The sequence below is a fragment of the Lupinus angustifolius genome, chromosome LG13, assembly GCF_001865875.1.
Source record: "Lupinus angustifolius cultivar Tanjil chromosome LG13, LupAngTanjil_v1.0, whole genome shotgun sequence".
NCBI classification, from domain to species: Eukaryota; Viridiplantae; Streptophyta; class Magnoliopsida; order Fabales; family Fabaceae; genus Lupinus; species Lupinus angustifolius.
In genome coordinates, this window is record NC_032021.1 from 631,537 (window position 1) to 655,953 (window position 24,417).

The following is a 24,417-nucleotide window of genomic DNA, read 5'->3' on the forward strand; positions in this document are numbered from 1 at the left end:
AGAGAATTTTAAGGATATATCTATTTATTCGGACACAACAACTTTTTCCTTGAAACATTTTCTTAACTATTTTTATGGTGGAAAGGGTCTTCTAATGATTTTTTTATATAGAAAAAAAATGTTCTCTATTGTGTAATCAATGTTTATGAATGAGAAAATTTATGAATTTGATGTAATTTGTGTTCGAATAAAGGTTGAGAAAATGAGTGAAAATAAGGTGAGGTGAGTTTGCCTTATATCCACACAATAAATATTAACTTGAATTGATTTCAATATAAATTAACTTAAATTCAACTTGAATAAAGTTTATTACTATTACATAATAATATAACTAAGTTTTTAAAGTATAATAGATACTTTAGATGATCTTTGGTTTATTAAACTAAATAAGCTTTTTGAACAGCATGAATTATTCATAAAAAAAAAATTTGACCTAACCTAACTTATTATTCGCACGTAATAGGCTTATGATAAGTAATCTACCTTGTTTTCATCCTTATATCTATACTATCTACAAAAGCCAAAACTTTAAATAACTTATATCATGGTGTAATTTTCATTTCCTATATTGCCCTTAACATTATTTAATTTTTACAAAAAAACTATATAATCTTAAACAACTACCACCAATACATTAATTAACCACATATCTCACCTTAAATTAAACATTATCATAAACACACAAAATATAATATATAAAAATTGAATATGTAGTTCACACAATATTCACCGGCAGGCACTTCGTGCATGTGCATACTAGTACATATATAATAATATAAATATAGAAAATTCTATAATATTTATATTATATATAAATGTAAAATATGGTGTAACTACTCCCATAATGTAATTTTACTTTCCTATTTGCCCTTAATACTTTTTAATTTATCCAAAAAATATATAATCATTTCTAACCACCACAACATACACTCAATTTTTAACATTTACTACTAAACCAAACTGACTAGAAGTTTCTTAATTCATTGTCAACCCAACTCTGTAGTGGGAGAAGAGGTTCTGAAAGTGAATGAGAAAATGGTAATAATAATAGAGAAAGAAGAATGTTTTTTTGGTGGTATAAAGAAAATTGTTTTATGTAATTAAAATTTATAGTTATATTTAAAATAATTTATAGTAAGAAATGTTGAATTATATTATTATTTATTGTTTGGTTCCATTTTCTGTCATTACTCAAACTTGGCATAAATGTTGGGTAGGTAAAGAAAGTAGGTTTGGTTTGGTTACTAAGAGAATAGTGTCCTAAAAGTTAACGACCCTCACTCCTAAATCAGAACCAAATACTAAACAACAACAATAACAATAACAACAACAACCTCTTCATTCATTCATTCGCAAAATCATCACTTTCAATTGAAAAACGATGTTTTTGGCTAAACCCATTTTCCGAAAACACCTAATACCCTCTTCCACCCTTTCAATATTCCACCATACATTTAGTTTTTCTTCTTCTGCAGCTGCAATTCAAGCTCAGAAAACTATCAATGAAGGACCCAGAAATGATTGGACTCAAAACGAAATCAAATCCATTTACGATTCTCCCATTCTCGATCTTCTCTTTCATGGGGTAACTCTTCATTTCATCTTTCTCCAAAGTTTCATTCTTTTTAACTTATTAGGATAACCCATCAACAAAAGTATGCATTTTTATTATTGGAAATATCAAATGTGTGTGATTTATGTGTCAGGCTGAAGTTCATAGACATGCTCATAACTTCAGAGAAGTGCAACAGTGTACTTTGATGTCAATTAAAACTGGAGGGTGCAGTGAAGATTGTTCATATTGTCCTCAATCTTCTAGGTATGATACTGGTCTCAAAGCTCAACGACTTACCAACAAGGACGCTGTTCTTCAAGCTGCAACAAAGGTAATCTTTTTTTATTATATATTCAACCATGTAGGGGAACTTCTTTATCTGTACTCTCATATATTTATCTGTAAAAAGGTAAAATTTTCATGGATCTACCTCTCAGATGGATGGCATCATGGCATGGACAAGTGTTAAAAAATGTTTGTTGAGTTTATTCAAGTGTGAAGTCTCACATTGGATATGCGGGGAGGAGCGAAAGAGTTTATAAGTAGAGAAGACTCATAGAACTAATGCCTTAAGGTTTTGGTGCAAGACGTGTTATCTCACTTGTGGCTCTCTATTCTTCCCATACCCTGGTAACAATGGAACTCCCGGTAGTAGTCTGGTCCCCAACAATATTCATTTTGAATTGTTAGGTGTTTAAGTTCCACATTGGTTGAATATAAGTGTAATGACATGAGGTTTATAATGACTCTGAAGTATGAGCTAGTATTTTAGCCGAGTTTGTGCCCGACTTTTGTAAGGGGAAAAGGGGAATGGTAAAAAGTGCCCTGGTTTTTGGATTCAAAAAAGTTAAATTTGAATAGGGAAATGATATATCTAAAGTTTTGGGCTCACCTATAGATGTAAAGTTCACGTTCCACATTTCAAGTTGTGGCCACAAGGGGGGTGTGTTAAATGTGAAAGTCTCACATCTGTTGATTATTTGAGTGGTGAATCATTTATAATGAATTGGGCAACTTCCCCCCTAATGAATTTTCATGTGCTGCTAGCTTTTTTCTTTTCTTGAATAACATGGACTCATGGAGAATCTTCTTTCCTATGTAGGCAAAAGAGGCTGGGAGCACTCGCTTTTGTATGGGTGCTGCATGGAGGGACACGGTAGGAAGAAAGACCAACTTCAACCAGATCCTTGAATATGTAAAAGAAATAAGGTAAAATAAAATTGAAGTGAAAGACATAAGGACTTTAATTCAACATCATTTTTTTCAGAATTATCAAATTCTATGGAAAGGAACCATTCTGTCCAAGCAGTTGAGTTTTCTTTGTCAGAAGTTTGGTGGTGACTGAAAAATATGTTAAAAGTTTGATTTATCACATTTCAAGTGAAACACACTTTAATTCCATGGTGACATGTGCTCTATACTTTACTCTAGGGGTATGGGGATGGAGGTGTGTTGCACCCTTGGCATGCTGGAGAAACAGCAGGCTGTTGACCTAAAGAATGCAGGTCTCACGGCCTACAATCACAATCTTGACACTTCAAGGGAATATTATCCAAACATCATCACGACGAGGACTTATGATGAGCGCCTACAAACCCTTGAGTTCGTTCGTGATGCAGGGATTAATGTTTGTTCTGGTAATCATATTAACTTGAAATACCATGAAACTTATTTGTAATTTGCTACGAGTTACACTCAAGTTCAACCCGTTGAATGAGATATAGATTCTATAAAATCTTTTCTAGATTAGAATATCCACCTGCATGAAACACATCCATTGTAATAATAATAATAAATTATTATTATTTCTTCATGCCAAGATCAGAATATGCAGGTCTTATTCATTATGAACTCTCTGTCCTCGGTTTTTCTTGGCTCTGGAGTGAAAAGTATAAAGTTCTTGGGTTAACATTTGCCTGACTTAGCTACTTAGTCTTCATATAAATTGTTTGGCTGGACAGTATAAAGTTCCAAACTCCAAAGTGATTGCTTTCATGAATAAGAGCAGTTCAATGAGTTTGCTCAGTTTTGCAAAAGTTGATAACTATAAATTTGTTATATCTATTTTACACACTATACATCCTATATGCATATCAGATCTCTCTAAGTGGCTTACGGTTTTGAGTTACTGTGCTTTAAATTTGGGGAGCCAACCTTAGTTTGGTTACTTTGGTAACATTATTACTTTAAGTAAGCAGCATAAAGATTACCAGCAATTATTTGAAGGCTCTATACGATGCCATCACCACTTATCAAATCTAATTGTTGCTTCTTTCTCTATTCAAAACGAGCCTGAATCACTAACTAATTAGTTTATATTTTCTCCTGTACCTATGCAAGTAAATATCTAATTGCAATGAGTTTATTGTTTCCTCCATGGTAACCTGGCCTAATGATAACTGCATCTGTTTACAGGAGGAATTATAGGGCTCGGAGAAGCAGAGGATGACCGAGTAGGTTTGTTACACACGTTGTCAACCCTCCCCACGCATCCAGAGAGTGTTCCTATTAATGCACTTATCGCTGTAAAGGGAACCCCTCTAGAGGATCAAAAGGTGACTTTATTTAATTGATCAAATTGTTAAACTAAAATAATTTCTGGTCATTCTTTGGTAGCTGTTGGTCATATTGTGGATGGTCTTTCATTTCTAATTGTGTCTAATAGTTTATGATAGCAGGACAAAAGGGTGTGAATATGAAATTGAGTTGTGAAATTAGCCTTTCAGAGATAACGTTTAAGATACAAGGTCTTTCAGGATTGAGAAGATAGTAGCTTAGAGCCTAAGAATTTATCAATGGAGTCCATTGTAAAATTGATGAATGCTAAGGTGATAAGTAGAGTTATATGACATACAATTATCAGTCAGTAACATTTTCTTGTAGTGTGGTTTAAATGATAATGATGTAAAAGAGGGAGTGGAGCCTAATTGATCTGTGATATGGAGGATGATAAATCATGTTATGCTTGGATGATGGAAGCTTGGTTTTTTCCCCGGTTCCAATCAGTTATTGTTTATTTAGGCTTTTCATTTTTCTGCCCTTTTTCCCTACCCTTTGATCTTTTTGATGACTATTTATTCCTTTTTTATGATCAGTTTGGTATGGGTGTAATAGTTCGGGTGAAAATTTCATGGGATGGGTTTTCGATACATTTTACAGATTAATCTTATCTATGATTTTTTTCACCTTCATTTTTAACCCCATACCAAACATACAATAGGATGAAGAATTATAATGTATTGCTCATGAAGATTTACTAATAACCAATAAGCATCAAATTTACATGTAGCCCTTATGTTATTAGGATTTAGGACAACTAGTGACTACTGCTTGTTTTTAAGCATGTTTCGATTGATGGGATCATCTCAAACGTATCAACATCCCTGTCTTCAAAATAAGTCGACACAAATTACTGTCACGTTTTTTTGAGTTGTCTATATACCTGAAAATATTTGACATGTTTCTGCTCTATTTTCAGCCTGTAGAAATATGGGAGATGATTCGCATGATAGCCACAGCGCGTATCGTAATGCCAAAAGCAATGGTGAGGTTATCAGCAGGTAGAGTTCGTTTCTCAATGCCCGAGCAGGCATTGTGCTTTCTTGCAGGCGCAAATTCTATCTTCACTGGTGAAAAGCTTCTCACTACTGCTAACAATGATTTCGATGCTGATCAACTCATGTTTAAAGTTCTCGGTCTGCTCCCGAAAGCTCCAAGCTTTAATGAAGATCAAACTAGTGAGGCAGAGGATTTTAAGGAAGCAGCTTCTTCTAGTTGAGTTGGTCAATGATTTCAGCTACTGTTTATGATCCTTCAACTTCTGTAACTGTTTTTTATAGCATGCCAACTAGATCCTCTTTTACCCTTCTCCATTTTGATAATTTAAAATGCACTGGATGTTACTGAATTTGTGCATTCTCAATAACTTAGCGCATGTTGAAAATATTTATTTCCCAATAACTTACTTGTTCAAGCTTAAAATGTAGTAGTACTAAAAAACACTTTTACTTGGTTTTCTCTGTTTCATCATTCTATAACGCCAAGTATGTACTCAAGTTAAATCAGAAAAGGGGACAAAATGTATGTTTAATCAGTTATAACAACTGGATTCAAACACTATCCAGGATCAATTAAGTTAAAAAACTCTACATTAACAATAAAAAATATAGAAATTATCTTTAATGAGATAATACTCCATAATATTTTTATTAACAAATTATGTTGTCATTCTTTAATTAAATTCATGCAAAATATATTAGCTTTTATACACAAAATAAGCATAAAGGATATGACATGCTGCTTCACAAATACCACTCCACAATAACTAACCAATTTTCCATAGCATAACAAAGAAATAGCAACCAGAAGTTCTCTCCAAAGAGTGAATGAATCATAACTTTATCATAATCTCCAGTGAACAAAATTTTCTACAATTAAATCAAAGGTTATGCAGTACAAGATGAACAAATTTCAAGAAATTATTGAGGAGAAAGCCAATAATCCATACAAATATTGCCATAAAGAGAAAAATGCTGATAGTATTAACGTTTGACCCATTGGTAACTTTTTCTTGCTTTGGCCTTTCCTGGCTTTTTCCTTTCTACCACTCTTGCATCCCTTGTCAGGAAACCAGCTGGTCAAGATTCAACAGAAGTTAGTTTGGTAAATCATCATAATTCAGCACATATACAAACCAGTCATATGTAAAAGTGAGATAGTATTTCATAGACATGTCAGAAGATGATAGATCATACTTGGTGTATTCTCTAAACAGAACAAGACAAAAGACATAACATTCTGGTTCCATCCCTTTTATCGAACGAAAAAGAACAGAACAATAGAACATCTTGTTTTGTCATGTTCCCTTCCGTTCTGTTTGTGCACCAAACATCATTTGTGTAACATGTTCTCATAAATCCCAAGTTGAGAAGTTTGACATGAGAGAATGATAAATCAAGAGATGTTTATTTTATTTTTAAAAAGAGCGGCATGATGAATCAAGAGGGAAAAGGTATAAAAGCTTATACCATTTCTAAGCGCAGGACGCAAATCTGGTTCCCAGCTTTGCATAGCTTTGCTGATCCCCAATCGTATTGCTCCAACTTGACCTGTTGCAAGAAACAGGTTTAATAAGTACAGATAATTTAAAGGGGAAGAGAGATGAAAACAATTAAAAAATTGAACTTTGAGAAGTTACCAGTTAGTATGTTCACATTCATTGGTAAGATTTTATACATGTAGGCATTCTTAAGCTAGCATTTTCAAAACCATTAAATTATACATGTAGGCATTCTTAAGAAAAGTGAGAGCAATTGTGAAAATTCAAATATAAAAACAAACTAAAAGTCATTAACCTCACCTGAAACGCCACCTCCTTTCACAGTACAATTGACATCCCAAAGCCCCAAAGTCTTCGTCTCAGAGAAAGGCCGAAGCAGAGTGGCACGATGTTCAAGCATTGGGAAATAGACATCAAATTCTTTATCATTAACTACAAATTTACCATCACCAGGCTGAACCCAGACGCGCGCTACACTGCATTTTCTTCTCCCTGTTCCATAAGCACGTCCTTTATCATCTACTTGTCTCACTCTTGCTTTTGCAGCTTCCTCTTGCTTTAGACGTTCCATTTCAGCTCTATTGGATTTGCTAGTATTCTTCTCATAGCGCAAGTCTTCTATTACAGAAAGAGGGGGCAATCCCTCAACCCCTTCGAAGTCTTTCAATGCAATCAAACTGTCAAGCATTTCATCCGTGATTCCAGAAGAAGCAATCAAATCACCAAAAGCGCGATTTGGGCCTGTAACCGCAATAGGAAAGTGGCATCACTGACCTTGATAAATGTCTAAACCCCAAAATAAACAAAAAATAACTGTCATTACATGTGCATTATTATAATGTTACAAATTCTGGTTATATAGATATCAGCGGCGACTTCAATATCATCCTGTGTATACTCATGGAACTTAAGACCAACATAAGAAGCTTTAGAGTTCAAGTTTCTTTTCATTATATGCTTAGGCTTAGCCTTCTTAAAACAGTATTAAAAACTATAATACATGTTACATGGTCATTTAGGACAAATCATACTCAACATGCCATAAAAAAAATAACTCTATATGTCAGTGTTATAGGATTATACCAGTTCAACATATATCAATTGCCATCTAAATTTTTTTTGACAAAGTTATGCCATCAATTACAATTCAGTTTAATATGACATCACAAAACCTTTTAACTAATGATTTCACAAACCATCAAACACCATTAAACCCATTAATTGGTCAAACAAATGATAGATTAGAAGTACAGCCGTGGTCTAACATAAAAAAAAACATTTTTGTAATAGGTAAAGTCTGCTACATACATAGCCATTATATTATGTCATAAACCAATTGTTAACAAAAGTCATTTAGTTCTAAGGTCGCATAGTAAACAACTTAATTAAAGGCACATTCAATAAGCATTTTCTTAATTTATAGGTGAGTAACTAATCTTCTAGAGTATGACCAAACGCAAAAGTAGAGACCCCTTCAAAAAGGGTTTTTTCATACACATGGATCCAGTGAGCGAACCCAAAACCTCATGCTTAAGTTAGAGGCTCAAGCCCCTTCTGCTTGGACCGTAACAAACATTATTTATTCAATAAATGGTTATTACATTTAAACTTATGACCTTCCTGTAGATTCTTTTTGGTTCATTTCAGAAGCTTCACTAATAAGCCGCATCAAAATAAGGTAAAAAGAGCTTACAATCAGTCATAAGCTCTTACAAATAAATGCTTAAGTGCTTATATGATAAGATAAGCCCCAAATAAGCTTTGTATAAGCTCTTTCTAAATGCTTTACAATGGTTAAACACATTGTTACCCAATTCGCAGTTCGAGTACATGTATGCAATTCATATGGATATGTGGTTCACCACTTTTTTCCTTCTGAGACTTTCTCTAAGATGAACCTAGTACACCATATGAATTTGGTAGTGGTACACACTACATTGGCGAATGAGAGAATCCGATAACTTTAATTAAACATAACAAGCATCTAATATTATAAGAACTATAGTGTCATACATCAGATAGAAAAAAAAGGTTTTTTGAAGGGTAACCTTTGAGTATAGCAGTGAGCTCTTTTTCTTCCTTCTCAAGCTTATCAACCTCCTCTTCCTTTCTTCCACTCTCCTCGACATCGCCGACATTGAACCCTTCATCCACCACTTCCTCTTGAAAATTAAACACATCATCAACTTTGTCATCTTTAATGTTCCAAGGTGTAAGCTTTTCTGCTCCAATCCCAATATGCCCACCTAAAGAATCACTCTTCTCTTCACTTTCATTATCAATTCCCTTAAATATAGCATCCTCATCTTCATTATCAATACCCCTCTTCTCTTGCAGCCACAGATTTTCCTCCTTCTTCTCTGTTACAGCCGGAGCAGCATCGGCGAGGGTTTCGCTGTTGTCTTCGGCGAAGAAAGCGTCAAACTTTTCATCTGTCTCACGAAAATCTCTCCAGATATTAGGAGAAAACCGGTCATTGTTGTTATTTCCATTGCCATTGTTGTTGTTGGTGGTGGAGAAGAATTTGGGGATTGTGGTGAAACAGGGATTGGTGGGTGAAATGGTGAAACGGGGATTGGTGGGTTTTGGGGGAAGAGAGAAGAAGCGACGGAAATGAGAGGGTTTGGGAATTAAACGAGAAAGCATGGTGAAAAGTGTGTATTTGTGATTGATAAAGTTTTACAATTACTCGTTCATTACTTGTGAAACGGAATATAGATCTACCGGAATTTGACGGTGGAGACGGCGGCGGAGTGGTGGTGAGGGAAGAAGAAGAAGTTGAGATGAATAAGAAGAGGAGGGTTTATTAGGTTTAAAGAGGCCAATGCTATGCTGGTCTTGTCATAAATGTCAGGGTACATTCACATATGTTGTCATACTTCATCTTCAAAGAAATTATTTAAGTTAAAATTGTAATTAATAATTACTTTTCTCACTAATCATATCTCTTGTGATATGAAGTGACACAAAAGAGTATAACCATCATATGTTGATCCAAATGTCACTAGATAGAGCGTAAAGATATATACACAGTGCGTCATTCAACATTCATTTTGATTACTTTTTTTTTATGAAGAGTCCATTACACTACAGTGTCAGTATATACATCTTTTTTTCCACTATATATGGTCCTGTTATGTTTACTTGCAGCTGTTGCTTCTCCCAACAAGTGTCGCTCACAGGAATCGATCTATCAACCTTAAAGATCTAATGAAAACTTACACCACTAAACAAACGTATTATTATATATGAAATTAGAAATTACAATTTCTTGTGTTTGTGAGATTGTCCATGCACCAAAAGCATTGGAGATTGCCTCCATTTGTAGATAAAGTTCTTCCCTCGTTTGCACCTTACCCAAGTGGTAATAGTAATTTTCCAATAAAGTTTGATTTAATAAAAAATAAAATAAAAAGTTAAGCCATGTAGCACTTTAATCAAGCTTGTTTAGTGTGAGTTTAATTTGGATGTCCCTTCACCAACAAAACGTTGATCTGCTAGTGTAAGGCTTTACTAAATTCTCAAGGTAGAATGTTCGATTCTTGTGAGCATACTTATTAGGAGGGGCACCCACGAATTTCGAAAGTGATTAATTTATTACTCAAAAAAGTGAAAAATACTGTCGGTAGTTACCAAAAAATATGCATGGTATAGAAATGTAAAGTTTTTTTTAATACTATTCATTATTCACTATGGTTGTACATCTTTTATTCAAGAGTAAATAATTATTAATCCATAAAAATTGTGAATGATAGACCGACATTATATAAAAATGAACAATCTATTTTTTTCAATTTGACTTTTCCATATCCCCCAGCTCCCCTCCCACACATGTGAGATCATCATAGACGCCCTTTCCTTATACAAGAAGAAAACATGCTGATCATGGATCACAGGCTTCTTCATATTATTAGTGTTACATTATCTTATGTGAACTTTTTTTTTTTTGTTTCTTACATGTATCCTCGTATATCCTTGCACTGAAGGCAATCATGTCTGAGCTGGGAGAATCAAACATGTACCACTTAAACCAACATTCGTTGGTGTCAACTTGCGAAGAATATCTCCTATCCAATTGGCAGTTGACTTGAAATTCACCAAAAACATGGTTTTCTGAGAGTTCTAATAGACCCCACTTCTTTTTATTTTTGCTTCTGTGGAATCTAAAGCTTGGCCATGTCTATTGGCTAAGAATTACTCCTTTTGATACATATCATAATTGCTGCATGATTATATGTTTAGACAGTACTGCTTCTGACAGTGTAAAAATCATATGCAACAGAAGTGGCTGAAGTGGTCATTACAAGGAAAACTACGGAACCTAACAACAGCACATGTCTAATTCCTCTTCCACATATTCAAATGGAAAAGAAACCAGATTGTGGATACATGCAACATTAGTAACTGGCTAATTCAATATCCAGATAATCAAGATGCAAAGTTGTTGGACCCTATTAAGTTCTAAGACACCAGGGCCTGACCAAAATACAGGAAGCAGGGCATAAATAGTTTGCCAGATAGTAACCAACACTCCAACAGTACAATATCTAGCTTAGCAGCAAACAAGATTTGCATAACAAGTCAAAATCTATTAACCTGTCAAGAATTTTTTACTCTGTTCACAATAAATAGAAGATCATTTGATCATGAAATTTGAACTGAATTTTGGATTACATGAAGACAATGATGAGGTCGAGGGAGACCCTAAAATACCCATATTCCTCCTCCTCCGGCCTAAGATTGGAGGATCATCAATAGTATCATATTTACTCCTTAAATGCTGCAGGTGGTTTACTTGATTCTTGGCAGTATGCATATCAGCAAACCAAGATAAAATCCGCTTTAAGAATTATTATGAAACAAATATGCTAAGAAATTTCCTTTAATCACGACCATAAGGAAAATAACAGATTTATTTCCTTTCTGCAACCATGTCCACTCTAATTGGATACAAAAATTGTATATATGATTCATATAAAGCTAGGCACCATAAATTTTGACCATTTCTGCAGCAGATATATACATGTACAGAAGAATTTCCTGAACTACTCTTACCAATCAGGTGAGAAGAAAATCAGACTGTATAACAAAAAAAGAAATATATTTGTTCTCTAGCTTGCCTTTATTCTATTTATCAGAGATTCTATTGATTTTTGGATTCTAGTTCCTTCTGATTGTATTGCTGACTGAGATGCCTCATGTAAATGCTGAATCCCACGACCCAAACTGGCAATTGATGGGGCTGAAGGGAGAGATTCAACAGCACACTCAATCCCATCACCCCACCATAGCAATCCTGTGCAAGTTCCAACGCTGGCTGCAAGTGTAGCATAAGGCAAGACCCCAACAGACCGTATCTTTCGCTTTCTCATTATTTCATAGAATGCTGTTCTTGTAACTGAAAAACTAGTTTTTTCAGCAGAGGCTATAATGCTGTGAGCAACAGCTCGGATCTTCTCAGCAGATACGGCTGCCTTCATAGCACTGGAAGTTTTGACTCCAGACGCTGCAACCCCAGGAGCCACAGCTTTAGATGGGCCAAGTGCAAAAGCAAGTGCTCTGTGTGCCTGGCTGAAAATGATTTTGATCGAAGCTGGAACTTTGAAAGTAGCCAACTTTATCAGAGTTGATGCAGGCACTACTTTGGTCAGCGATGAAGCTCCTAAAACTGCTGTCGCTCCAGCCCCTACTGCCACAACTGCATTATCTGTTAACGACCGCTTCTTGTCATTATGATTTAAAATAACCCCTTTACCTTCGGAATCTGTGATTAGTTGTCCAACCAGCTCATTGACTACACCGGGAAGAGGAGTATTCCAGTGTGTCCTTAGACCAGCTATGGCACTAGCATCTACTACAGCCACAATGGTCTTAAACTTATCAGTCTGGCTACGAATCGCATGCGCAAAGAGCGCGTGAGCCTTGTCATCAACCGGAAGCTCTGAGAACTCAACCTTATCTGACTTCGGAACCCCTTTCCTGTTAATCGGCCGTAACGCACTATTAGTAAGAGCAATCCTAAGCCCCTCAACTGCAATCCGGAACGTATAGACCTCAGAAACAGTTTCAGAATCAAGAACCTCCCCTCTGTTCACGCTCAACAGCATCTTCTGTGCATTCGCTAGCGCCTTCCCTATTGATGGAAGATCGCTAAATATATCATGCAAGTCCTCCAATAATGGATAAATAGACTTAGCAAAAGCCGGTGTCTCATAACTAGTCCCCACCTGAGTTTCCCCCTCCGAAGCAGAGCTAGTGTTATTGTTACCGAGCAATTGTGGATCCGTATAGACAGATAAAGCTTTCACCATCTGCGCCCGAACATCGCTGTTAACACACAGCCTTTTCAAACTCATTGGTGCCAAAGAAGCAGCAACTTGCTGCTGAGGAACCAAACTACTAACAAGGCCTTGGAAATTGCTTCCTCCACCAGAATTGCCAACATTATCACTACTACTATTATTATTAACCAAACAATTCTTCCCTAACGACGACTCAATCACTATAAACTCTGATCCTACATCATCGGCCGCTTTCTTCGCCGCAATCAAATGGCCATGAAAACTAGTCCCAAAGATTTCCCTAAGCACAAAATTCCCTGCATCATTCTCATACATATCCCTACCAATCTTATAAAGAAAACACCTTTTTACAACCTCAAACGAGGAAGTGGGAATTGGAGTGTATTGTTCCTCAGATTGAATCTGATCGAAAGGAGAAAGACCCGATTGTACCAAAACGACGTCGGGTTGAAGAGCCGTGATGAGAGAGTGAGCATCAGAGGCTGATGTTTGAGACAAATTGAGAGCGGAGAGAATATAAATAACGGATTGGGTTTTAGGATCGCGAATTGCGAAAACGAATTGCTTAGTGTGTTGAGAGATGGGGATTTTGCTTACCAATTTGTTCGATGTTTTGAGGTCTTCGTCTTCGTCGCTTGTTCTGAATGGCCATAGCTTATAGAGGTTCCAAAATAACGTGATAGCCATTGAATTGAAGGTCAATTTCAATGGAGGAAGAGAGTTACTGTGTTTGTTTGATAACTTCGCGAACGAAGCTGATGAAGTTTCAGCTCTGCAAATCACTGCATCCGAAATGAGAGGGCAATTTTACCCTTCACCACTTAACTCATTTTACTTAAATACCCTTACCTACATATATATATATATATATATATATATATATATATACGAGGAGAGATTCGTTTATAGTTACGTTACATTATATCTCAGTCATTCATTTTTTTAATCTAACGAATCAAATAGATAAGTAAAGTAAATGATGAAAGAGAAAGAGAAAAATTTTAAATAAATGGAGTGTAACTAGTATAACTTAACTTGGGTGAAAATAGATTATGGAGAGATCCACTCTTCATCATAACAATCGATTATAGAGAAATCTAATGAGTTGAATTAGTTACTAGATCTAAACTGTTAAATATCTTTAGAATTGATGATTATGATGAATAATAAGTTTAAAAAACTTAGTCTCAACTGAAAGTAAATATTCTCACTCATTATTATATATTTAAAAGAAAATGTATAAGATGAAGCCGAAATTGAGTAAGGAATATATGTAAAGTTATCTGAAAAATAAAAAATGAATCGATAAATATTAATAGAATGGGCCGGCTTTTGAATATCCTAGAAGAAACGGAATATTGAAAATGCAAAATTAAAATGAAAAAAGGTTACAGCAGCATTCTCACTTCTCAGGGTTTATGCACACGCTCTTCTTCTAGTTATATATATATATATACACACTTTTCACCTTTCACTTTCAATCATTCTATTATAGATTCCAGAGAGAGAAAGAGAAAGAGAGAGAGAGAGAGTTTCTACTTTCTAATGTACACTCAAAACACTGTTCTTGTTCTTTTGTTTCTTGTTCGACACTGAGAAACAAAAAGACACTACTACCACCGCTTCTACCATTTTTATCTTTCTTTCTTTCTACTCTCAACAAACAAACCCATCATCAAAATTTCATCTTTTTTTCCATTATGGATACCCTTCATGAAGCCACGAACGTAGTGATCATAAGACTCAACAATCTTCTTGAACCTGAAAATGCTTCCAAGATCATTGGTCATATTCTTGTCAACTTTCAAGACATTGAACTCATTCGTTTAGCTTCAAGTCCTGATTATGTTCTTCACTCCCTTATTCTCAGGCTCAAAACCCTCTTGGGACTTTCCTCTCCAAACCCTATACCAGTACCAGTGCCAAGGCCTCGTGTCATTGCTGCAAACCCGTTTTCCCGTTTCAATGGCAACCACCCTTCACTCCCTGGCTTCACAAACAACCCCATTAGGCCAAAGTTTGGTTCTTTTGTTTCACCTGATCATGGGTCTGTGTCAAAATCTTGTCTTTCGCCTCGTGTGGTTATGGGTGGTGAATGTGACCTTGATGAGCAAGAAATGCGTGACTACATTTCATTCTTGAGGGACGGGGATTTGGTGGATCCAAAACAACTTGAATTGGGTCATGGGGTTGGTGATTCTCATTTTCGTAGGACTTACTCCACTAGTGATGTGTGTGTTGGTTCTGAACAAATTGGGTTTAAGCCATGCCTTTACTTTGCTAGAGGGTTTTGCAAGAATGGCAGGAATTGCAAGTTTCTTCATAGTGATTTAACCAAATCAGTGGGTTCCTTTGTTGGTTCACCACCTTGGTCTGAAGGGTTGGAACAACGTGAGGAGTTTATGAGGCTCAAAGGTGAACAGCAACAAAGATTAATGGCTATGGCTGCAGAAGCTTCTCCATCCTCACATGACAAGTACATTCACTTTTTGATGCAGAGACAACATGACCCATCTTCCAATCAAATTTATTTAACCTTTCCTTCTGAAAGCACATTTAAGGATCAAGATGTTTCAGAATACTTCAGGTAAAACATGATTTTGTTCAAATAGTAGTGGTTTAGTGACATGGTACATCAACAAAAACAATGCAGTCATGTGAAATGTGTGAGAAACTATGCTGCATTTAATTATTCCAAATCCATGTATAAAAATAGAAAATGTGGCTGATTTTCCACTTCTTCAGTGAACATGTATCTCAAGGTTTTTACATGTAGTCCTTTGTGTTGTGTGGTCATGGTTGGAAGCCTCAGTGAGCATAGATTTTTATTGTCTCTGATATTTGTCCTTACTCCTAACAAGATCAGTGCTTGTGCCTTTTTATCTCTTTGCTTGATCAGTGAGTTTCGCTGGCCTTTCGGCAATCTAGTTTCACCATCTTAAACTCGGTATCCAATAATCATTGGTTTTGAGGTTACCACATGAAATTAAGAATTCCATGATCCTTGCTGAAAATTTTATATGTAATGCTTGAATTTGTGCATAGACCACATCTACCTTAACTGTGGTTGTTCATGAGTGGTAGAGAAGGACAAAGTTTGGGTTGGGTTCATAGTAATTGCTTCCTAAGAAGGTTGCATTTGAAAGTTAGTGAAATACTGTTTTATCAAATGTAGGTTCTCTTCAATGTTGTGCTGAGCCTGTATGCTATTAAGAAGTAAATTAAACAAAATCGTGATCTCTAATTGACCATCTTTTGTTGATTTGTTCTATAACTCAATATTTACTTGGAGTACAGTTGTTTCTATGCTTATTTTGTCTTTACATATTCACACAAACATACACATGCATACATTTGTGTTGAGATCGAAGGGTTTTATTGAACTAGCTACTTTGCTCTTTTGAAGCACATTTGGACCTGTCAAAGAGGTGAGGATTCCTTACCAGAAAAAGCGTATGTTTGGGTTTGTTACCTTTGTCCATCCAGAGACAGTGAGATTCATATTGTCCAAGGGAAATCCTCATTATATCTGTGATTCACGCGTACTTGTCAAGCCCTACAAGGCGAAGGGAGATCTCCTCGACAAGTATGTGGGCGCCTTCTCTTTGTTTGGTTTTTATCTTCCGATTCCTACACTCGTAATATTGTGACTGGTGTATGCAGGAGACAACAGCATCAACAACAGCAGTTAGAGAGAGAAGAATTTTCATCATGTTTGAACTCCCGTGGTCTTGAGTCTCATAACTCGAAAGAACCTAACGATTTCCATCTTGGTAATCAATTTTTTGTCCTCTTCATATGAGCGGGAGCATGGTTAAAAGAAGCTGCTTAACTTCTTATGAAGCTCTTACAATTCTGGAAAAAGTTTGTGTGCATTTAGATACTCGCATAGAATTTCATCTTTATGTTTTAGCTTTTTTGAATCTGTTATCTGCAGGAGCAAGAATGTTCTATGATCCACATGAGATCTCATTGAGAAAGCTGACGAATCTGCACCTTTCAGACCTCAGGAATAATCCCATACGCCGTGGTGCTTCTATGCCCTTACCACATAATCATGATCATGTTGGAAATCTACGTCTTTCTTCTGATAACATTAATGGAGATATCACAGGTTAGTCAATCGAAAATATCCCTGAGATAAGTTTCCAGTGAAGCAGCGTAGACACATTGTTAATAATAGATATACATTTTGTTGCAGGCTTCAGTGGCAACCTGGTTTCTTCCATTTCTTTAGAGCCACAGCAAGAAGTTGATCCTGCTGGTATTCATGATAAGGACAACGGGAATGGAAACGAAAGCACAGATGCAGAAATAGAAGACATTCATTATATGTATGGAGCTTTACTCTCTTTAATGCCTTATTCCGTATTCATAATGTGTTGTACTTCAAGTTTGTGATGTTTTTCTTTATGTTGTTTTTTCGGTTGTTGTAATGAAGTGTGGAGTCTGTCCTTCCTGATAGCCTCTCTGCTTCACCGACAAAAGCAGCTGGAGATGATCTTTCTGACTTCTCCACATTCTCAACAAGCTTGTCATCATCTCTAAACAAACTAAAACTGCATACAACTTTCGGCAACATGACGTCTCATTAATTTTCTTCGTAATCTAATAAAAACAGAAGTGGCCATCATCAGGGATAACTCTAATAAGGTCGAGATTCTTTTTTGTTTCCATTTTTATTGTCAAATTTCTTCACAAGTAAACTTGCTTCTGATCTCATGAAACAATTTTCTTCTGTTTCTGGTTTGTTTCTATGCAGATTTATAGAAGCATAAGCATACATAAGGATGGATCCTGCAGATGTATAGCTGAATACACCTAAGTTATTATCATAAGACAATTTCCTAGACTAGATTCAAAGCATAATCACCATCAATATTCAATACATACTAGCCTACTACAAGCAATATACATATATATTGCATACTTGGACAGGCATAATTTTACTTTCTAAGAGTATTCATCCTTTTTTACCAAGACTGGACCTGAACAATTGGTTAAGATAATGCTATTATGTTATCCTATCTTATTCTGTTCATTTTTTAATCCTATGAGGGACCTAAGTTAGAAATGACTTGAATATGATAGTATTGATATTCCTCTCACACTCTTACATCTGAATACTAATGTCACTATATTATCATGGCTATTGTCACATCAATATCATCATTATCTGGTGTGTACCGAACACTAGATATAATAAAAGTTTATTCTGCCGATTCTATCATGCTCTCTATCATATTGTTGGTTCAAGTCTATCGGTCTATTAGGATGGCCGTAAATGCGTCACTGTACTTCCACTTGACACCTATCGTTTTTATCTTATCTTCATCACCATACAAAATGTAATAGCAATGTTGTTTACTTAGTGGAGTTCAAAATATTATTTTTGCTTTTTTGGGTAGGGTTGATATAGATTACCTTGCATGATATAAGGTACATGTTATAAGCCTATTTAAACAAACAGTAAATTACTCTTATATGCAAACACTTTTGACCCAATTGATTTGTTAACAAGTTAAAAAAATAAATTGGAAATTTAATTATAAGTATTCAAGTTAGTACCACTTTGTCTTGTCTTGCATAGGTCCAAATGTGGGGAAGGATTATCCTACTGTTGATAAATGGTGCTTGCATGCAAAAGGGGTCACTTCTTTCACTATCAATTTAAACTTGTGAGCAATACTTGTTGGGAGAGGTATTCACGAACTTTGAAAGAGATTAGTTCATTACCCAGAAAGGTGAAGGGTAATAATTTTTACAATATGAAAATTCTTTTTATATTATAAAAAGTGATGTTACAAAATGATGATGATTGATTTACATGTAAAACATGTCATTTTCTTATAGTGAACATTGATTTTGTCATATGATAGATATATCATTATCACACACATTTTTTTTTGTAGTATTTCCAATATGTTTTGCAACCCTTGATAGATAGATAATTAGACCTTCTATTTAAATATTGTTTCTTAATGTTATTAAACATAAGAAAGTAAAAATAGAAACATGTTATAACTTATAACCTCAACATATATAGCAACTAATAGTAGTGGCAAAAGAATATTAAGTCAACAACGTGGTGGAAGTGGCTACAATAGTGGGAACTGCCAAAGGTGGTGGTTGTGGAAGGGTATATAGGATGATGATGTGGCAGTAACAACATTGGTGGTGGTAGTTTAAGGTGGTGGTAGTCGCGGCAAAAATGTTGGAGGATGAGTGAGTCAAACTAATTGGCACATGCTCATTACTTTTTGTTTCTAAAAAAACAATAAACTATTTATTCATCATATGATATGATTCACATATCAATGCCCAACTCAGATGTTATTTTATAACGGAAGATAATTTATCTCTTCAGTCAGTAGAAGTATGACATGTATACTATTTTGTTTAGTTTTAGAAATATTTTTATAAAAAATAATTAAATAAGATATATGTCATGATTTTAGTAGCTGTAAGAAGATAACTTATTTCTTAATATCAAGATATATTTTATTATTTTATTAAATAATATAATATTTATACAATATAACGATTTATATATATTATAAATGCATATATAATTTTTTCTTTAACAAAAAGGTGGTTATTCAACTCATATAATCTACATCAACTTACTATTATTATTGCTAGGTGAAATCAATTACATTAGTTGAATAATCAAATCTATGCATAATTAATTCTATATATAGATTGTTCGGTCAATATAAAACCTTGTTAAATCTCTAAAATATAAATATAATCTAAATATGGTTTAAATTTTTATTCTAGTAATTTTTCATCCAAAATTAACAACAAAAAATCAATTTTAAATGTTAAAAAAAACATATGGACTACAACCAACAACAAAAAAGAAGTTCAGGACCACAATCAAAATTGGATGTTGATAAACATATATAAACCTCTAGGCTGTATTATTTAAATTTGCAATAGAGCTCGAACTATATTCTTAATTGCAAAAATAGTAGGCTGCAAAATTTTCCTAAAAAAGTACTATGAAATATTGAAAATTAATCCCACAAATAGTACTGAAGTCTCAACAAGTATCTTCTATCTTAGAGAAATAAAAAAATAATGACAAAAAATAATAAAGATGGTAACATTCCTCCCCTTGTTAAAGATGAAGATGAACCTAAAACATTATCATTATAATTAGAAGCAATCGTTGTTAAAATTTGATACTTTGGTTGTTTTGTAGGATGAAACAAACCAAAATGTCTTTCTGTTTCAGCAGGTCCTTTCTTATCTTCATCAAACATTGCAAACAAATAAGTTTCTAAGGGTTGATTAGGCCTTCTTGGTGTCCCATTTTTCACATGTTTGACCAAATTGCCATAATATGTATTTGCATTATCAATTGTTGCACCTACACCACCCTCTGATGGCCATCCACTCTCTGATATAACTACTTCTAGATTAGGGGCACCAACCTTTTCAAGTGCTGCATAAAGGGCATCTAATGATGCATCAAATATATTATTATACTCATATTGGCCATCTTTCACTACTATCCCTGGTGAGGTGAATAATGCATAATCAAGGCTTATATGTTTAGGATCACCTATATAGCTGAAATAAGTGTACAAATTGGCTAAAAGGGGTGCTTCATTTTTCACAAGAAAACTTAAGATTGGAGTTATATATGCTTTTGAAGCTGTACCAAATGCTCCTAATGATGGAGGGTATGAGGTTATCAACAACCCTAATTGTATAGCTGTTGAAACCTTTATTTGGCTTTGAAGGTTGGCTGATGCAAGTGCATTGTATATATTCTGCATGGCTGGTGCAACAAATTGTGCTGCTTCATCATGATGCATTATTTCATTCCCAACAACAATGTATCGAAATTTGACATCATGTGCATAGGTTTGTATATTGGTTTGGACCCATTCAGTTGCTGCTGCAGCATTGGTAGCAAAAGATTGAATGACTTGGTTAGGAACACCAACTGAAAGTTCTATATTTGATCCTCTTAAGGCTTGAATTGTTGGTATATCAGGATCATATATTCTCATTCTCCCAATGCCATTTTCTTTGAAAAGACCTATTACTTCTTGTGCAGATGGTAAGTTATCAGCTACTCTTCCATAACATACTCCTATGGATTGTGCAGCTTCATCACATGCAAAATAATAAGAATTTGAGTCTTAAAAGATACATGCACCAAAAGTGTCCGAATTTTATACCCGTTATTACGTACTTCATTATTCATCATTCATATTTAATGATATTTCTTAGTTTAAATACACATGTAATAATACCTAAATTACACCTTACTTATGTTTATATAAGGATTATCTATTCCAATTTTATATAAACATATCATAGCATGCATCAAACATATGTAGAAAGTGAAAATATTGATAAGAAAAAAGTTTACCTGTTGTGTCCAAACCAATAAGTGCCAGAAGCATTAGCATGAAAGGCAACATTATTAGATGATTAAGCAATGGAAAGTGTATTATAGTGATTGAAGAGAAAGAGATGAAAAGTTTTGTTGAGAGGTTTTTGGTTTGCCTTAAACAACTCATGCGTTTAAATATTGAACAAACATTAATAGTGAAATATTTAATGTGTAAAGTCTCAATATTTTAAAACATTATTATTTAAACTGAAAAGGAGGAAATTAAGCATATAGAAAATTTGTTGAAAACAATTAATTGATGATATCAATCATGAAATACTATATTGATAATTTAAACCTAAACAAGTAATCAATGATACTATATATATTTCACAAACTTAACAATATAACTAAGATTGTGCAAGAAAAAAAAACCACATAAATTTTAAGATTTGCACTATAAATATCAATTAAAATTTAAAATAAGAAAAAAGTTAAAATTGTGAATGTGGTATAACTAAGGGTATGGAATTAATTTAATGATTCAAAAGAAGCCAAAATGGTAATGTTATTATTTACTTGAGTTTAATATATTTTAGTATAACTAATGATATTCACTCACCTTAAAGTATGCTAATTAAGTTATAAATTATATATGTTTTTTTAGCTCAAATGCATATTTAATATTTGACCGAGGGCTGCATTAATTTGACCCTCAAAATATCTCATTATAATTTTATATCATATCTGAAAATGTTTGGAGCAGCTTAGAGTAGTTTTAGGATTTGTTTGCTATTTATATTTCTTGATTGGCTTCAATATTAAGAGTTCTGTATTTGTATAAATAGGATTATACTTTGATTTTCTCTTGAAAAACAATAAATTATTACTTCCTCCCATATGAATGGTTTCAAATAACATATTTATCATTGATTTAAAACAAATTCATTTATTTTAAATCATTGATGTATCATCATCAATAAAGATTTGGTTCAAACCATTGATCATGAATCATATAACATTTTTTTCTTACAAACACGCCTACTCAAATATACATTAATTTCAATATTAAGATTTTATTGTTTGACTTTTTATTTGGGGTAATAATTAATTACGTGAAATCTAAAAAGTAGTTATTAAAAACTAAAATATTTGAATTTTAAACAATAAATCACAGTTAACTTAAATTTTAAATATAAAAACAGTAACATCTTAATTGACTATACATAGTATGATCATAATTGTTATTATATATTACTAGTGTGTACAGGAAGTGCCTGCCAGCGAATATTGTGTGATACTACATATTCAATTTTTATATATTTCATTTTTGTGAATTAAAATGTATTTGTTGTGTTCAGTATACTTTATATTATATTTTTTGTGTTTATGATAATGCTTAATTTAAGGTGAGATATATGGTTAATTAATAAATTGGTGGTAGTTGCTTAGGATTATATAGTTTTTTTTGTAAAAATTAAATAATGTCAAGGGCAATATAGGAAATGAAAACTACACCATAAGAGAAGTTATTTCAAGTTTTGCCTTTATATATAGTATAGATTAGATATTCATATTGCAATATTATCAAGCCCAAATTGTGAATTCAAACATATGATTGGGTTCACCTGTCATTAACGGTGTCTCATTCACTGTCTCAAGTCAATCACATATTGACACATGAATATAAAAGAATTTTGAAAACAAGAAATAACAAAAAGTAACTCTGAATAGAGGATGACAAAAAGTGAGACATCATTTAATCTATACTATATATAAAGGGAAAACATGAAATAACTACCATGACATAATTTCATTTTCCTATTTTACCCTTAAACTTTTTAATTTCTACAAAAAAACTATATAATCATATATAAATATGTTATCACCACAAACCTATTAACCACCTTTCTAGCATTATAATAAAACAAAATATTATAATATAAAATATCTCCAATAAAAAATTAAATATAAAGTCTACTCAATATAAAAAAAGTATTTTAATTCTTCAAAATAAAATATATAAATTTTGAATTAACATTGTAAAAGTATGAATATGGGCTAGCAGGCACGAAGTGCCTATCACCACTAGTATTTAATACAGGTAATACTATTCGGAAATGGAACTATGGAAGGGCACAACTGCACTGGTGGAGAGACATTTGTCCGTACGCAAGTTAAAGGACATGCAAACTATAATGCACGTATAGGAGAAAATTGTATACACATTGGAATATAATGTTAATTGAGTTGTTTAAATTAAAGTAATATAATCTATCCAAATATAAAATATGTTGTACAACTCGTTTAGAAACCAAATATATGCTATAACATTGTGAATGTTGTAAGATGATTAACAACGCAGAAGGAATAGAAAGAGATGGAAAATTTTCAGGTTTTTGTTTTCCTTTTTGAACAACTCGGGCGTCTAAATATGTGCATCAACATTAATATTTGTATGGGAATTTGGAATTAATATATATATATATATATATATATATATGAGAACAATGTAAGTGTTTTTATACTGATAGTAAAACATCTACTATTAATTTATTAACTACTATTAACTTTTAAACAAAAATAATATAAATTAATGATAAATGATGTGTTGATAATGTACAAAATTTTAACTATCAATATACAAATTTTAAAGTCATTCACAATATAGATTGCATATGCAAGTGATGAGAGATATGCACAACTATGAGCTGTGTTAAATTCCTAATTATTTGAAGTGGGACAAAATACTCTTATAGTGGGAGATAATTGTAACATAACATTAACATCCATAATAGTGTACACGCCCCACTCGTTATTTAGTTTTATTTTATTTGGGCGGTCCAAACATGTTTCAGATTTGGTGTGAAAAATAAGACATTATATTTATCATAAACTTTTAACCATGTGAAACACATTAAAGTTTGAAAAAACAAATTAATTTATAAAATTTAAAGAGCACTAACATTTCACTTTTACATATCCACCACACCAAACAAATTTTAAGGTAAAAAATATAACTATTATATTTTATGATGATTTATCTACCATTCTAAAAAATTGTGGTTCTCCATATTTTGCCCTCATTATTTTATAATTTTTACTAAGAAAACATATATAACTCAATATTTCTTTTCAGCCCATACAT

General features: G+C 33.5%; 5 protein-coding genes across 5 annotated transcripts; 2 read left to right on the plus strand and 3 right to left on the minus strand.

The window, feature by feature from the left end:
• LOC109325861 (biotin synthase-like) lies at positions 1,200-5,464 on the plus strand. Its single transcript, XM_019558456.1, has 7 exons — positions 1,200-1,315; positions 1,348-1,585; positions 1,707-1,886; positions 2,658-2,764; positions 2,987-3,192; positions 3,971-4,110; positions 5,034-5,464. The coding sequence occupies exons 2-7, from the start codon at positions 1,382-1,384 to the stop codon at positions 5,331-5,333; spliced, it is 1,137 nt and encodes a 378-aa protein (XP_019414001.1). The 5' UTR covers positions 1,200-1,315; positions 1,348-1,381; the 3' UTR covers positions 5,334-5,464.
• On the minus strand, positions 5,924-9,451 carry LOC109325852 (37S ribosomal protein S9, mitochondrial-like). The gene is made up of 4 exons (XM_019558449.1): positions 8,663-9,451; positions 6,915-7,355; positions 6,583-6,663; positions 5,924-6,188 (listed from the first exon to the last, which is right to left on the minus strand). The coding sequence occupies exons 1-4, from the start codon at positions 9,258-9,260 to the stop codon at positions 6,097-6,099; spliced, it is 1,212 nt and encodes a 403-aa protein (XP_019413994.1). The 5' UTR covers positions 9,261-9,451; the 3' UTR covers positions 5,924-6,096.
• LOC109325995 lies at positions 11,481-13,708 on the minus strand. The gene has a single exon (XM_019558654.1). It carries the CDS (start codon positions 13,601-13,603, stop codon positions 11,726-11,728), a length of 1,878 nt encoding a protein of 625 aa, XP_019414199.1. The 5' UTR covers positions 13,604-13,708; the 3' UTR covers positions 11,481-11,725.
• Positions 14,213-17,824, plus strand: LOC109363411 (zinc finger CCCH domain-containing protein 55-like). Its single transcript, XM_019609667.1, has 7 exons — positions 14,213-15,503; positions 16,323-16,502; positions 16,580-16,689; positions 16,854-17,030; positions 17,118-17,250; positions 17,358-17,569; positions 17,679-17,824. The coding sequence occupies exons 1-6, from the start codon at positions 14,617-14,619 to the stop codon at positions 17,509-17,511; spliced, it is 1,641 nt and encodes a 546-aa protein (XP_019465212.1). The 5' UTR covers positions 14,213-14,616; the 3' UTR covers positions 17,512-17,569; positions 17,679-17,824.
• On the minus strand, positions 19,844-21,398 carry LOC109363486 (glucan endo-1,3-beta-glucosidase-like). Its single transcript, XM_019609751.1, has 3 exons — positions 21,306-21,398; positions 20,027-21,038; positions 19,844-19,907 (listed from the first exon to the last, which is right to left on the minus strand). The coding sequence occupies exons 1-3, from the start codon at positions 21,355-21,357 to the stop codon at positions 19,844-19,846; spliced, it is 1,128 nt and encodes a 375-aa protein (XP_019465296.1). The 5' UTR covers positions 21,358-21,398.

Excerpts from the sequence above, each read along its gene's own strand:
- LOC109325861 (XM_019558456.1), top strand. The coding sequence starts at position 1,382 with ATGTTTTTGGCTAAACCCATTTTCCGAAAACACCTAATACCCTCTTCC. Across the intron at positions 3,193-3,970 it reads AGGGATTAATGTTTGTTCTG|GAGGAATTATAGGGCTCGGA; the intron begins GTAATCATATTA and ends ATCTGTTTACAG. Across the intron at positions 4,111-5,033 it reads CCCCTCTAGAGGATCAAAAG|CCTGTAGAAATATGGGAGAT; the intron begins GTGACTTTATTT and ends CTCTATTTTCAG.
- LOC109325852 (XM_019558449.1), bottom strand. The coding sequence starts at position 9,260 with ATGCTTTCTCGTTTAATTCCCAAACCCTCTCATTTCCGTCGCTTCTTC. Across the intron at positions 7,356-8,662 it reads GCTCACTGCTATACTCAAAG|GCCCAAATCGCGCTTTTGGT; the intron begins GTTACCCTTCAA and ends TTGCGGTTACAG. Across the intron at positions 6,664-6,914 it reads GAAAGGAGGTGGCGTTTCAG|GTCAAGTTGGAGCAATACGA; the intron begins GTGAGGTTAATG and ends TTCTTGCAACAG.
- LOC109325995 (XM_019558654.1), bottom strand. The coding sequence starts at position 13,603 with ATGGCTATCACGTTATTTTGGAACCTCTATAAGCTATGGCCATTCAGA.
- LOC109363411 (XM_019609667.1), top strand. The coding sequence starts at position 14,617 with ATGGATACCCTTCATGAAGCCACGAACGTAGTGATCATAAGACTCAAC. Across the intron at positions 16,690-16,853 it reads ACCTAACGATTTCCATCTTG|GAGCAAGAATGTTCTATGAT; the intron begins GTAATCAATTTT and ends TGTTATCTGCAG. Across the intron at positions 17,251-17,357 it reads ATAGAAGACATTCATTATAT|TGTGGAGTCTGTCCTTCCTG; the intron begins GTATGGAGCTTT and ends GTTGTAATGAAG.
- LOC109363486 (XM_019609751.1), bottom strand. The coding sequence starts at position 21,357 with ATGTTGCCTTTCATGCTAATGCTTCTGGCACTTATTGGTTTGGACACA. Across the intron at positions 21,039-21,305 it reads TATTGGTTTGGACACAACAG|CTGCACAATCCATAGGAGTA; the intron begins GTAAACTTTTTT and ends CATGTGATGAAG. Across the intron at positions 19,908-20,026 it reads TCTTTAACAAGGGGAGGAAT|GAAAATTTTGCAGCCTACTA; the intron begins GTTACCATCTTT and ends GTACTTTTTTAG.